Raw genomic sequence first — 15421 nt, forward strand, 5'->3', positions numbered from 1 at the left:
TCTTTCACCTTGGAATCACCCACCATCTGTCCTAGGGAAACATTTTTCTCCTTTTACGCACTTCATCATTTCCTCCTCTTGTATGTTCTGACCAACAAACACTTCCTCCTGTTTTTTCTCCAGGTTATTTTTCTTCTCTCCTTTTACCTCTGACTCATCCCCCTCTTTTCTTTTATCACCAAACTGCCCTTCACTTCGGGCTTCACCCCCTGCATCTCGCCTCTCCCGCTCCGCTCAGCCCCCTCCCTCCCGCGCTAGCCTCTGGCCATCCCGCACGCCCTCCGCTTCCCACCAGTCCGCAGCCGCTGGCATCACAACCACCAGGTCCACTCTGCCCTTTGTCCGCTCCCGTCTCTACCCCCATCTTCTCCATTCCTGCGGGCCCAGTCGCCGCCTCTCCCCTGCCAGCCTCCTCTGTCCCAGCTATGCCTTGACCCCTCCCTACCCAACAAGAGACTTAGCAGTGCCCCCTCAGCTCCACCCTGGAAACCCCTCCCTACATCCCTTCCTTTTCAGCAGCAAAATACATCAGCTTATGAGCCCTGGCCTCCGTATCTAGTAAGCTGATTTGTGGCAAGTTCCTTCCCCTATCTTTGGAGGGGATCAGGACATGCTTCTCTCCAATGACCCTTCTGTTTACAATATACACACCCTGTGGGGGGGCGAGGGTCAGGGTCTTACCCATGGTTAGTTGTTTCCTTCCAGTAAGCACCAACTGCATCTTGATTGACTGCGATTAAGTGCTGGGGGGAGCAGTGCAACTTGTCGCATGCCGAGGTGTAAGTCTCAACACCCTCTCAAGGGAGGTGGGTGGGTTCTCCTTGGGCCCTTCTTTGGGCCCCTTTATGATGTCCTGTTATCAGGCCCATGCTGCTTGCTTCTGCTGGGAGCTGAGCTGGCCTGCTGCAACCAGAGCTCCGAGGCTGCTGCAGGCTACCACCTGGGCTCAGCCCCAGGTTTCCCTTGGAGACACCAAAGCTGTGGAAGGAGACCAGGACAGGGGCTGAGGTGGGGGCTCCTGGCCCTGCTGCTGTGTCTACCTGGTGGGCTTCCCACAGCCTCTTCCGCCAAGCCCTGCCTTCAGCATTCAGAACAGCTGTGGAGTAGGCTGCTGAACCTGAAACAAAGCCCTCTACCGTGCGGTTCTCTGTTCCTCCTCGGTGGAGGCTTCCAAAGTGCACAGGTGAAGAGATTCTCCATCGTTTCAGGATCATCTCAGTAGGGTGGAGTACACAGATACAAATCCCCTAGGTTGACCTTGCTCATCCAGACTTCAGGGACTTGTCTCAACAGATATGCCCTGCCTGAGGCAAAGTATCCCCAGGGCCAAAGTGAACACCCTGGGGAGACCAGACTGTTCCTTTCTGACTCTCTGGCAAGGAAGGGTCCAGGGCTAGACCCTAGGAGAGTTGTTGATGGAGCCTCAGCATTATTCACAAGAACTCCCACTTTGTTTGGAGGAGGCATCACGGGAGGAGCCAAGTGTAGAAAATTAAGATCATCATTTGGCTTTGACTCAGGGAATACAGGATTGTTTTGAATTTTTTTGTTATTTTTCCCTGAGGGTCTTCCTTCTGAACCATAATTTTGGTTTAAGGACCCATTTTGGGGCCATTCCTCACCTGACTCTGATATTGGGGCCAAGCAGCGTTATGAAAGAAAACCATTTTGCTAAATATTGACCAATTTTAAAGAATACTTCCCAAAGGGCTGCAGCCAGATATAACACTCCCCGTAATTTCAGTTATAAATCTGACTATAATGCAAGTGACACAGAAACTTGCTTTTTCTGTAACATATATTATGATAATAAACATTTTAAGATAACAACTAGAATTATTTCCTTATTTCACAAAACTTCCTATGTAATTTTAATATCCTAATTAGGTTAAAATTTATCTTTGAGGCATTCCAGGGGCCCACTGGAATAACCCAAAGCCATTTCCAGGTTAAGAAAAAGTCTCCTTTTAAAATTTGAACCCTGAGAAATGTATCAAACATACTTGACTGAAGAGACATATCACTATGATTCATTTACCCAAAGTCACAATAAAAGATAGGTTACCTAGTCTTAGCAAAACTTTAGCTCTTAGGTTACAGTGACCAGCTTAATGGCTTCCCACTTTGAAGCCAATTAATGTGAGGCTCCAGTCTCTTTAATCTAAAACAAAGATGCACAAAACAAGACTGGCACCCCTACAGTATAGTAGATTGAATATTCTTCCAGACAAAGAAATCCAAGACCCTGGGACCGAGCCTGACCTTCAAGGACCTCAGTGGTGCAACCTTTCTTCCAGTTGTCTCCCTAGGGTGGAACTGGAACCCACAATTCTAGACCTAGGACTCTAACCCAAGTCTAGGGGTGAGGTGGGGCGGGATGGGACTGGAACCCACAATCCTCAAGAGATTTTCAGATAATTTAGGCACAAGCGCATTTTAATGAGGTCACTCACCAGAATGTAATCTGATCCAGGAGCTGTTTCTTTTTTCAAAAGTGGAGGAGCCTGGAGCACTGTGGGGGAAGCAGGAACCCAGCATCCAAGCCTAGACAAACCGGTTCAGGTGGCCACAGAGTCGTGCAAGAGCCCACACCCCTGAGGCAGGCAGTCACAAGGACGAAATCCCTGGGTGGTTACTAAAATGGTTACTGAGCATGGCTCACTGCCCCACGCACGAAGAAGCCGATACCATGGCACCAGCTCTTGAGAAAAGAAAGCAGCTTTATTTGCAAATTGACTAGTAAGAAACAGGTGGCAAGGCTCAAATCTTGATGATCCAGGGTTTGGGGCGGGATTTAAGAGGTTCACAAGTGTTACTCATGAGTGGAGTTGAGTTTGGTTCTGGGTTTGTTAATAGGATAGGACCACTCTGAGCTGGCCTACGGTTACAGCAGCAAGGCGGAGTGTGGGCCCAAGCGCAATACACGCGAGTCTCCCTCAGCACCTCCCTGCCGCAGATGTATTCTTTCTAGAAGGCATTTAAGCACACCTAGTGGAGTTTTCTTCTCTTTCCTCACAACCAGAAATATGGTTGCTGCACCGTCCTGACCGTTCACTGGGACAGCTACACTCAGCCTGAAGTGGTGGCTCCAAAGAATGTACAGACTAAATGCATGAGTGTCTGAGAAACTCTGAAAAGCCTTTAGCTTAAAACACCACCCCCACCAGGCCTTATGCAATTTTATTTTCAAGGAGCAATGAATTTTAATTGGGTTGAGGATTGAGGTTATCTCAAAGGAGTACCATGTAAACAGGAATTCTTTTAATTAATTTCATTTCTACCAAGGGAAATGGCCCTGAGAGAACAGCAGCAACAAAAAAGTAAAAGCACTTATATGAGACTCTCTTAGGGCCAGAGAGACTGTCTAGGCCCATAAGGACCCCCACACAAGATTGCTGACCGGATTATGGGCACGTGAAGGACATGGAGCTCATCGGGAGGGTTGGGGGGGGTGGTAACATAGATGAGAGGATGCTGATTGTTCCACTATTTCAAAAAGCCCAGGTGTCCACCTTTGTGCAGGTTCATTTCTAGGGGCCACTGTCCAGTAGGAGATGCAAAGAGCCCTTTAAAAGGGGGTATTTTATCAGCAAGGCTTTGTTTTACGCGTCATGCTGACATTCACTTTTACTTTCTGGGTGGCTGAATGTTCAAGATTCAGCTGCATTCGCTGAAAAGGAGGGAAGCCAACATTGGGCTAAAAGAATTTAGATTGCAAATAACATTCTGCAGCTAGTGCCTCTGTGCCATGTCACCCCTCGTCACCTGTTCCTCAGATGTACATGCGCACTGCCCATGTCCATAGGGATCACCCCCATAGTCTGCCGTTCGAATAGCGTTCTCTGGAGTTAGGCACGGTCTGCACAACCAACACAACTTGGGCTCCACAAATGACCAGTGAGGAGGAAGGGATAAAGATAGGCTAGTTCAAGAGAGACCTTGTGGGTGAAGGAATGCAACTGAACATGCTCCAGAACAGGAGGCCCAGATGCTGACAATTTCATTCCGCAGAGGCATTCGGGCCACCAGGAGACGGGCTCTGGTGCGCCTCTTGGCAGGCTGCCAACCATGCAGAGCCCTAGGCAAGTGTCAAGGGTTCTGAGAGGCAAGGACATGCTTCCTGACCTCTCCCCCTGACGCTTATACACCAGCTGAATAGCCAAAGCGGGTGTAATAAGTACATAGAAAGAAAACAAAGAAAAGGGGAGAAAAGGAAGATACGTGCAGGACCATGCTAAACAGATGGCATTAAGAACTAAAGGATTTGGAAGAGCCATATCCCAGGGGACTGAGGAAGTGGGCTCAGCCACGCCTGGGACAGAGGTCAGCCTTAACCAAAGGAAAGGAGAGAAGGAATGTTTCAAGCCATGTGGAGACTAGGCGGGGGCTGGCTCTGGGGTAACTCATGACCCCATTTCCTCTGCTCATTCGACGGGGGGCCAGCCTCTCTGCTGTGATTTCCCATGCCTGATTCTTCTGTAGTACAATAATGCTCCTATTTTAGGAAATTTGGACATAATCCTCACATTGCTAAGATGTGCCCTCTTGTATCAATCTTCAGGACGACCGTTTCTTTGACAAACATGAATAGAAAGAGTTCCAAATTTTAAAATGTCCCAAAGGACAGTTCATGTCAAAACAGGTGAGCTGACATTCCCTAATTCGGACCAGCAGATGTCAGTCTTTATGCAGTAATCAATCCAACAGCCCCCAAAGACTGAACAAGATAAATGAATTCAGAGTAAGTATAAATTTTCCACAGCAGCCCAGTCTTCAGATAGTTCTATTAGTAAACAGAAATGGTCCCCAAAAGACCTTGCAGTCACTGCTGGTACCCACAATGGACCCTATGTGTCAGATGTCCTGCACAGCCTAGAAATCTGTGTCAAGAATATTAGATTTGCAACTGCTAATCAAAGGAAGACCAAAAAAATCTGCTCCAGCTTTAGGTGGAAGGGAAGCGGGGAGAATAGCATATCACTAATTACACCCATGGTGAAAATAATTGTCCAGATTGCAGAGCTTTCCCCATCTGATGCGGGCACTTTGGAGGTGAAGACCATGCAGTGAAAACACTGCCAGACTAATGCTAGATTTAATCTAAATATAATGGGCTGGGGAATTGTTCCCCACGATTTGCTCACCTGGACCCTCCATCTCCCGCGTTCATTCCTGTGGGAGCACTGTTGTCCTCAGCAGCTTTCATCATACACAGTCAGCTTGCCATTCTCCCCTTCCAGGGACTCCACATAGCTCTCAAAATAAAATGTAAACTCTCTGCAATAGCCTGCAAGGTACTGTGTGGTCTGGCCCCTGCCTATCTCACCCTGCATTACCCTCTCCACTTCCCCACCCACAATGGCCATTTTCCTATTCCAAGAATAAACCAAATGCATTCAGCCTCAAGGCCTTTGCACTCACTGTTCCCTCATCCTGGAACTTTATTTCTGAAAATCTTTGCCTACTTGCCCCCCTCATTCATTCAGGTCTCTGGGAAAATGCTGCCTCTCAGAAAGGATGTTCCTGATCATTCTGCTAGAATATAACCACCCACAATCCTACCAAATGCCTCTTTACTTTATCCTCTCACCCTACTTTACTTTTGTTGTTCTTGACCTACCATTCTGTGAAATTATATATTAATTAATTTGTTTGTTACCTGTCTTCTGTATTAGAATGTAAGCTCATGAGGGCAGGAACCTGTCTATCTCATTTACTTCTCTGTCTCCCATGCTCAAAATGTACTGCCTAATGCACCCATATTTGTTGAAGGAATATAGGAAATTCATTCTCTTACCTCCACAAATTTATTTTCTCTTTCTGTTCATAGCACTACCTTTATCCTAGTCAAATTACAAAACTTGGGAGTATTTTTTACTCATCACTATCCCTCATTCTTACCTTCAGTCATTGCCAAGACCTTTCTAGTCTCCCATCCCATTCCTCCACCTTCCACTCTCACAGACACTACCTTAAACAACTGTCTTGTCATCTCATACCAAAACTATTACAATTACTTTCTAGTATTTCTACCTCCAGTCCATCCTGCCCATCATAGTAGCTTCACTGTCATTGCCTTCAACAAATCATGACCTCCTATTACCCCATCCCACCCCAACAACAGACACACACATGCTCACGCACCCTCCCAACAACCTGAGTTCAGAAACGATCAGAATAAAATCTCCACTATTCCTCTAAGCAAACCCTTTCCCCAGTTAACTCCATCTCTCTGTTCCTTGATTTTGCCTTGCCCTATCCCAGACGTTGTGCACACTGTTCCTCCAGAAATATGCTTCACTCATTACTCTGATTAAATCTCCTTCCTCTTTTTCATATCCCAACTCAAATCTTCCTTTCTTTATAAAACTCCCATTGACCACTACACACCACAGTAATGTCGCCTACCCCTTGCCTTTTGCCTATAATACCGATGTGGTTCTTCTAATTATTTAAGGCCTTAAATTATCTAATGCTTTACACACACACACACACACACATTCAATTAACTTGCTGGGCATCCTACCCACCTCCAAATACTACCAAATTGGTTGAGGGGCAGGATGTGTTACCATTCACTCTCTACCCATATAAAGTTATAGAACACAGGTTCTATAATTGGTTTAATTCCCTAAGGTTTGGGATGAATAAACTCAGTTCTAAAGAGGCTAAGGGACTTATTAAACAGCACTTTGCCAGGTGTGACAATCTGACTTCTCTCTCTGGTTTTAGAAGGACCCTCACCTCCAGAATAATACATTTGTCACAAAGTTCTCTTTTTCCAGACAGGATCTAATAGAATATGTGGTAGTTCCTCTCTCTAGGCTGCTGGAAAATCACCTGGGACTTTTCAAGCAAATCTCTGATGAGAAATGGGTTAAGACACATATTTAGATGGTCTTTCAACACTGAGAAGAAAAGCCATCAGACAGTGTGAAAGCCACTTACAGATGTCGATGTCTGTAGATGACAGCTCGCCTCTGGCACAGAAGTGCATCCTGATGAATTTGCCCTGGGTGGACACAGAACAGTCTCCTATTGAAACATCCCAAACAGTTGCAATGGCTTCATTATGCACATTACCCACAGAGACACTACTTTCCTAAAAGTTAAAAAGCAAAGAACAAAAAAGAACACTGTTCTGAGGTAGCACAGGCCAATGTCCGGAGGCAGCCAGAACAAGCGCCAGGACCAGCAGTGGTCCTGGATTCCAGCCTCAGATCTGCTGATTGCCAGCTGTGTGTTCTATGTGAATTACTGAATCTCTTTGGGCCTCAGCGTTCTTATCAAAAAACGAGAAAAATAATATCTGCTTAGCATACTCTTTCATTGATTCAACAAATATTCATTGAGCATCTACTATGATCCAGGAAACCTGCTAGGCACTGGAGATGCCACATTAGAAAAACAGACGCAATCCCTATTCTTCTAGATTCTAGGTGTAAGCAGCTAATGCAAGGGCTCTAACGCAGGGACATTTGGCATGTCTTGAAATCAAAAGAAAAGCCAGTAGTGCCGGAGTTTAGCGAGAAAGAGAAAAGGTTACAAAAAACAGAGTCTGAGAGGTAGACAGGCACTGGGCAGCATTTCATGGAAACCACATGGGCCCAGGAAGGAGTAGGGTTTTAGTAGATGTGTGCTTGGGAGACACTGGGAGGTTTTAAGCAGAGAAGTGACATGATCTATGTTTCAAACCACCACTTTGATAAAAATAATAGATGGGGCTTACTTACTTCTCAATGAAAAGCTATGGACAGGATCTAGTGGTTCAGAAAGGCTGCCTGGAGGCGACAGAGCCTGCATCAGAATACCCACTGCAGCCAACTGGCCGGCCGCGCAGCTAGAGCCTGCGGGCGGCAGCTAGAGCCTGCGGGCGGCAGCTAGATTCTGCGGGGCGGCAGCTAGATTCTGCGGGGTGCCCATGCTGGTGCTGGGGGTGGAGGTCTGCCCCTGCGAGGAAGGAGTCAGGGCAGGGCAGCAGCCTGGCAAGGGAAGGAGAGTCGCCGCATAGAGGGGTTTGAGCCAGCAAGTTAAAAAATGTAGGACAATGGGAGCCACACACACAAACATACATACATAATGCGCATACATGATATGTACATCTATACACATAAATGTGCATAAATATTATGCATACATAATATTAATAGAAAAACATTTAACCCAGGGTTTTAGCTTTTGAATCCCCTGTTCTCTCTTCCCTCCCTCCCTCGCCTTCATCTATCTTTCTCTATTGTTCTTCTCTGCTCTTTCTTTCTAACCTCCCAACTTTTTTCTGTTCTTTTCCATTGCTTTCCTTCCCTCTTATTTATCTTTCTTTCCTCTTGATAGTCTTTCCTTTCTTCCTTTTTTACTGTCTTTTCTTCCTCTTCTTCCCTTTTCCCTTCCTTTTTCCCTCCCTCTCTGCCTTTCCTTCTCTTAATACCCCCCCCCCCCCCCCGCAGCATTCTTTCTTTCATTTCAGCAGAAAATCCCTTCACATGCTAACAAATCCCACATCTAGCAGCTGTTTTATGGACCAGGATTAGCACCTGCTATGCAGCTAGACGTTGCAAGTGGATCTAAGGCCTTGAGTGGAAACTAGCCAAAGCGGCAGGAGGCTATTATTTAATTATACCCAGAGGGAGACTCCAAAGGAAGCGTTCTGCAAATTTCCTTGTAAATTACATAGTCACTCACCACCAGCTACCCTTGGCATAAAATGGATTTGTGACATTGGCGTTTGAAATCCAAATCCTTCCTCTATTATGTGGCTGCTAGTTATCAAAAGCTACTTAAAAAATATTTTCTCCCAGTAAGAAAAATATGCAGGGATAGAGGTGGCCATAGGCAGGAACAGAAATAATAATTGTAGTAAGTGAATTAGAAAGTGCTTATTAAATTGATTTGTTATGAAAAGTATAGGGAACTATGAAGGAGAAAGTACTTTCAAATCTGAAAATACGATAAAGTATAAAACATTAGAATTTGCTGGGTAAGCTTCCCTACTGGTAATGGGAAGGAATTTGAAACTATTCAATTAATAGTTTCTTCCTGAAATGGACAAAATAATAGAAGCTTCTCAGGTACATATTTTTATTTAATTTTAATTGTCTTCATGATAATGCTGGTTAAATTTTTTGAGGAATCTAAAATTATAAACTTTAATCAAAGACCTCCTTTGATGTGCTAGAAATTTTCTTCATACCTATGTGCTCAGACATGAATTTTACCACTTGCTTAAAAATTAAAGACTCTTATGTACTGCTCAACCATGTTACTTACAAAACTTAGAGGAGTTGTCATTTCTCAGGGTTTTGGCATTTCCAAATGCTTCCAAGATAGGAGTCACTTGTTTGATTTGATCTTCTAAAGTCCCCTGAGATGCAGGTAAGAGGAGTACAACTGATGAAGTTTTTAGCAGAATCCTGTAACGCGGCATGCCCTCCATCCTCAGGTCAAACTGTTCTTGTTTTAATAACCAGTAGTCAAAGCTGCTTCCAAATTTATTATCATTTATTTGCAGTGCTTCTCTTTTGGTTGGAATTGGCCTGAGTGGGAAAATAAAATGGATATTTCAGAGAAGAGATAAGAAATACCATAGCCTATTTTTAAACTTCATTCCATATATTTCTCCCCACTGTTAATCTCCCTCTCTTCCCATCTAATCCTCAAACCTGATATTTTATCCTAACATAATGCAGCAGACTCTTGGCATTATTAAATTATAGTTTTCTTTGCTACCATTCCTAAGTAATCTAGATGTTCATGTCAAGCAAAGACTTGTAATGGTATTGATCTTGAATCTGAACCATGTGTGCTCAGGTTGATGGGCCAAAGCAGGTCATCTACACAGAGCAAGTCTGAATGACCACTCAGTACCCAAATTGCAGTGGCTTTTGTCTTTCATTCAGCCTCAAAGACCTATTTTATGGTATTATATTATATGGTATTCAAAAACTTATACTATAAGAGTTCAGTGATATCTAAAGAAATCAATCAAATTCAGGAATTCAGTGATTGGAAAAGAAACTTTTCATGGTTTGAAAATCAGACCAGATTGCTATTTTGACATAGTTTAAAAATAGCAATAAACAACCAAGATTGAATTTAAAAAGCAAAATAACAATGTCAGACGTAGAAAGATGTGAGACTCTAACAGCTCAATAATTCATTGATTTTGAGTTCTACTCAGCATTACCTAATTTTGTTTTGCATATCAACTCTCATGGTCTAGCTATCTTCAAATTATCATGAAGGCCATCAACCTGTTAATGAAGCTAAACAAAGTAAGCAAAATTAAAAACCACCACAGAAGCAGATAATTAAATAGAGAGAAGGTAAGGTTTTTCAGAACTTGGAATGTGATTAGGTTGAGGGGATATCCATCAGGTGTTAGAGCTGATCCAGATGTTAGTGGTAAAGGCAGCAGACTTCTATTGGTGCATATTTATGGGAGTCTGACAGCTCACTATAGCTAAAGGAATTCAGAAATATCAGAAGTGGTCATTCAAGGCCCTGATGACCCTAGCCTTTAAGAAAGGTGGCTTGGATCTTAAGTGCCTAATTTTCAGAGGGTCCAATCAACAAAGAGTTGCCCCTTGAAGCATATCTAAAACAAATTATGTAATTTTATGTTTAGGGTTATTGGTTTGGCGCTGCTGCTGATTCTTTCAAGAGGTGAAGAAAAAATGGGAAAAAGGAGTTTTCTATAATTTTCCAATTGTTCTATGGTTCTTTCCCCCTCCTTTGTCCCTATGAGTGGTCAGGGCACAGCCTCCGTGACCAGCGGGGTAGGGCCACCTCACCTTTTCTGCCAAGGTACGTGAACACTTACCAGCCTTTCCCTAGACTCACCCATGGCTGCTCTGGTGGCAAAATACTGTAGAATATGTTCGGTGTTCACCGTCTTTCAAGCACCAGATTCTCCTCTACAATAAGACATTCAGTGACACAGTTGACTCGTTCAGATTATAAATGCAATGTAAGTTTAAAAATTTCAACACATAGGCTAAGGCAAGAAGGGAAAGTTTTATGGGAAGGGGGAACTTGAAGGAGATGCAGACGTTTAATTGGTTGGGAAAAGGGAAAGGACATTGTTGGACTGGAAAAACATCATTAGCTAAAATCCAGAAAGATCAAAGACATTTATAAAAACAAGAAGCCTAGTCCTCATGGTCCTGTTAACAAAAAGCTCAAGAGTACCTCTACTAATTAGAGATAGGCCTCCGCATTACCAGCTGTTCAAGAGATTTTCATATATTGAGGCTACCGCGTGGCCAGGTCCAACCACCTTCCCAGAAGAGGGCCTGCCAATCATTTCACCAGGCAGTTGGGTTTCAGACTTTCCCTTCCCCTTTGGTATCCAGCTAACTTTGTAATGCAGCAAGAACACAATGCTAAATTTACAGCCTCATCACCCAAAGTGTCATAGGATCAAGGCCTGCCTTTCCCCCGTATGAAACTCTAAACTGTTTTCTAAGCAGTCTATCCTCTCTGCAAAGGGCTGAACTCCAGCTGCCCATTCAGCTCTAAGGTTCTGAGATGCTACTACTTTTCTTGGCATGGCTGAAGCCAATGGAAAGCTTAACACACAAGGTGCGTCATTGTTGCATAGGAAGACCAGGGCCTCGAGTGTTTCACTGGCGCTTGGGTCTCAGTCTATCCCCTCAGCCACCACGCTAACAGTTCACCTGGCCAGTCAGTGATCTTCCCACTGAAACTAACATACATAATGGTATCACTGAATCCTTCCCTTCCTTCCTCCTCACCCCCTTTTCTTGGCCCTCCAAGCCTCACCATCTTTTAGCTCCTGCTATTTAAAGCACCTTAGCCTGCCCCAATCTGGCTGCCACAGCAGCATGTTATCTGTTCCACGGTCATCCCCATTGGATTTTCAGTCTCGCTGCCTATTAGCCAGGCCAGAGACCTTTGAAAATGATTATTTGGACAGGGAGCTCTCTCTTATCAAGAAGGTGATGATTAAAACCAGCATGTGCACTCTGGGTTCCGAAGGATCTCCTAAAATGATGGTGGCAGCCTGGCTGGCACCACAGTGGAGTAATTTCCTGAGTATCTGATTACTTCCCAGAATGTATTCTGTATCTAAAGAGCAAACTATTCATAGACAGCGAATTTGTGTTTTATTCCCAGTGAAATGTAGATGTCTATTCCCAACAAAACTCTCGCTGCTGGCCAGAAAGAAAAGGCAAGGCAAACACGTGAAGACCACAGATGGATTCTCTTGATCTACATAAAAGGAGAACATGTCAGTCCATCCTTCCTCCAGAGCTTCTATGTATTGCCATAAATGTAGTAAAAAATGTCCTCAGTTGCAATCTGAAGTCAGATACAAGGAAAGGGATTTGCCCCGTGTATAGTTAGAAAAAACATACCATTTAAAGAGTATGGAGTAAAATAGATTTTTTTCCTGCCCCTATGTATGCCAGTCATAAGAACATACAAATTCACGGCCTATTTTCTTGCTCCAAATACGAACGGCAACTAACTAATGGTTGACATTTTTGCCATTTTAAGTCTTTCAAGAAGCATGGTGTAATAATAGCTACAGGAAAACTTCTTTACACCAGAAACTCTAGCAGGCACTTTATATAATAAAAGTAGACATCTACAGGGGGCTCACTCTGGGCCAGCCACTAGGCCAAGCATTTTCAATGCATTATCTCACTTAATTTGATGTGTGAGCTAATCATCCTCATAACCCTAGGAGGCAGGCTCTATTTTGCCATATTTCATCCAGAAGGAAAAAGAGGTTTCCAGTGATTAGGTAGCTGTAAAGGCCACGCTCTGCTCACAATGTCTGCGCACCTCCTGGTGACACAGGAAAAGTGGATCAGATATTTTTACCTTTCATTTTGTAGGGCAGCCACTTACTGTGAAGCATATGCTGAAAGGCGCTCTCGGCAACACTGAAGATGTGAGGGGGACCCTCTGATCGCCTCTTCCCTTTGTAGGCAGCCACCACTTCTTTCTGATACACTGGAAGCCACTTGTGAGGGTTTATGCTCACACAGAACAGACTCAAATATGTCTGAGGGAAGTTCAGAAGAGATTTCAGAAAACGGGTTAGAAATACTTCCAGGATTATCAGCTTGTTCGCTGTCAGGTAGCGTTTGCTTGAATAGTTACTCATAAAAGAACTGAGAGAGCTTTTGGATTCTTGCAGAGATGGGAGTTCTAACAGGAAGAGGCAGAACCAGGTTAGAGTAGCAACAGGACCTGGGATTACCTGTTCCCCTGGAGGAGCCTTACTGCTAATGTGTCTGACACAAACATCTTGCAGACAGAGAAGATGCTAACGAACAGCTGGCTTGTAAATTTTGCAGGCATTTGAGGCCAGAAGAAATCTGGGCCTCAGCAAGATCAGGAACCTGATGTTTAAGGCATTGAGAGGGAATGAATAGCTCATGCGAGTCACTCAGTCACTATAATGGTTGAATTGTGGCCACAAAAGATATGTTCAAGTTCCCAGAACCTATGAATATGACCTTATTTGTAAAAAGGATCATAGCAGATGTAACTAACTTAAGGATCTCAAAATGATATCTGTGTGGGCCTTAAATCCAGTGGCTGGTGTCCTTATAAGAAACACACAGAGGATTAGGTGACGTGAGGACAGAGGCAGAGAATTGGAGTGATACGACCACAAGGAATGCCCATAGCCACCAGAAACTGAAAGAGGCAAGGAGTGATTCTTTGCTAGAGGCTCTTGGAGTGTGTGTGTGTGGTGGGGGGGGGGGGGACTGCTGATTCAATTTTGGACTCTGGCCTCTAAAACTGTGACAGAATAAATGTCTGTTGTTTTGAGCCTCTCAGTTTGTGGTAATTTTGTTACAGCATCCCAGGGAAACTAATACAATCACATGGTAAATCAGAGAGCCAAGGAGCAAGCTGCCTGCATGTCAAGGCTTCTATAGTAATGGGTCCCAAATGCCATCATTGTAGCCTAATCTGTTCAGTGCTCCTTCTGCTGAATAGGTGCTGAGTAAATAAAAAAGCCTCAGCAATCACCCTCACCAATTTAATGATGAAGGAAAAAAGACCCAGTCCATTTACTGAGCACTAACTAGGTAGTAGGCCCTGAACTACATGCTTTACCTACAGTCTTTGACTAAACCCTCCAAGCTACCCTGGACAGACAGGCATTATTAGCCCCCTTTACTGTAAAAGTGACTTCAAGGTGAAAAACGTAACAACTAGTAAGTGACAGAGCTGGCGTTTAGACCCTGGTCTATCAGGCTCCAAGCCTCATGCCTTTACTTTAGCAGGACTTCTGGGAAGGGGTATTAATACCAACAAAATAAAACTGGGAAATGCTAAGACAAGGACCCTTCCTGTGGGCGTTCCTCAAGGATTATCTCCATGTGACTATGCTGAAATTCTATACCTTTTTCACCCAAGAGAGGGCTGGGACATTGCCAATGTGAGTGCCAACATAACAAATATTTCAGCAATAAAGCATATATATGAACGTAAGTCATCCAATGGCCATAGTGTCTCTTCAGGGTCTGCAGCACAGCGCTTCACTGAGGTGAGTCGGCGTGGCCCTGCCTTCAGTCACGTCGAGCTCCAGTAGATTCAGCTGCTGAACTTCCCCCTCCTTGACACTCGGACACTGCAGAGAGAAAAAGTTAAGGTATAGTCCCCTATTCTTTCTATGCTCATGTATTTTGCCATGTGTTGCAAAGAATTTTGTACACTTTAAAGAGGTGAACTATACAGTATGTAAATATCTCAATTTATGTTTTTAAGAAGTCGGTATAAGCAATGATGGAAAAGAGACATTTAAATCTACCTTTTTTTTTTCTTTTAATAAGAGATTGTCCCAAGGCTAAATGGTCCTAATTGAGTCTTTCTGTTTCCTTATATAGGACATTCTGAATTTCCCTTGCCTACCTACTTATGCTCCTGTTGATAAGCCTCAAATTCCTCCCTTAATTCCATTAGTTAGTTATTAAAAAAAAATCTACCTAATTTGGAATTTTTTTTTATGTCCAGATACTGTCAGAAGGGCATATTAAAACACCACAAGTAATAGTCTGAGGGGCCTCCAGATATTTACAACTCAAAGGACTACACTTTAGATCATAAATTGCCCAAATACAAAGACAAGGGTGTAAAAAAGACAAACTTCCTGATAATGACTCTACCTGTTTGTTATAAGATGCTATCGGATGTTTTAGGATGTTATACCTTTTTGTTATGTTGGGGCAGAAGTGGAAGGACATTGGAGAAGTGAATTTTATGGACAGGGAATCATCTGTAAAATCTACAAGGAAGCATTCATCCAAGTCAGGACAGAAACAGGGCCCCACTCACTGCCATGGGGCTGGCAGGCAACCTGAGGTCAGGGAAGGAGGCAAAGGTTCTGAGAGGGGGCCATCTCAGTATCACCCTGCTGCTCTGAATGCTTTAGTGACAG

The 15421-nt window shown here is 43.9% G+C and overlaps 1 protein-coding gene across 1 annotated transcript in view; it reads right to left on the reverse strand.

Moving 5' to 3' along the window:
- The window catches only part of MYH15 (myosin heavy chain 15), a 123367-nt gene that overhangs the window by 93739 nt on the left and 14207 nt on the right, over positions 1-15421 (reverse strand). Inside the window, 9 exon segments of the mRNA XM_087817797.1 lie at positions 24-26; positions 6768-6860; positions 6949-7032; positions 9265-9358; positions 10817-10910; positions 12201-12228; positions 12874-13030; positions 14472-14518; positions 14521-14614. Coding sequence (XP_087673923.1) covers positions 24-26; positions 6768-6860; positions 6949-7032; positions 9265-9358; positions 10817-10910; positions 12201-12228; positions 12874-13030; positions 14472-14518; positions 14521-14614 — 694 coding nt within the window.

The sequence above is a fragment of the Miniopterus natalensis genome, chromosome 6, assembly GCF_054644295.1.
Source record: "Miniopterus natalensis isolate mMinNat1 chromosome 6, mMinNat1.hap1, whole genome shotgun sequence".
In the NCBI taxonomy this organism is placed as follows: domain Eukaryota; kingdom Metazoa; phylum Chordata; class Mammalia; order Chiroptera; family Miniopteridae; genus Miniopterus; species Miniopterus natalensis.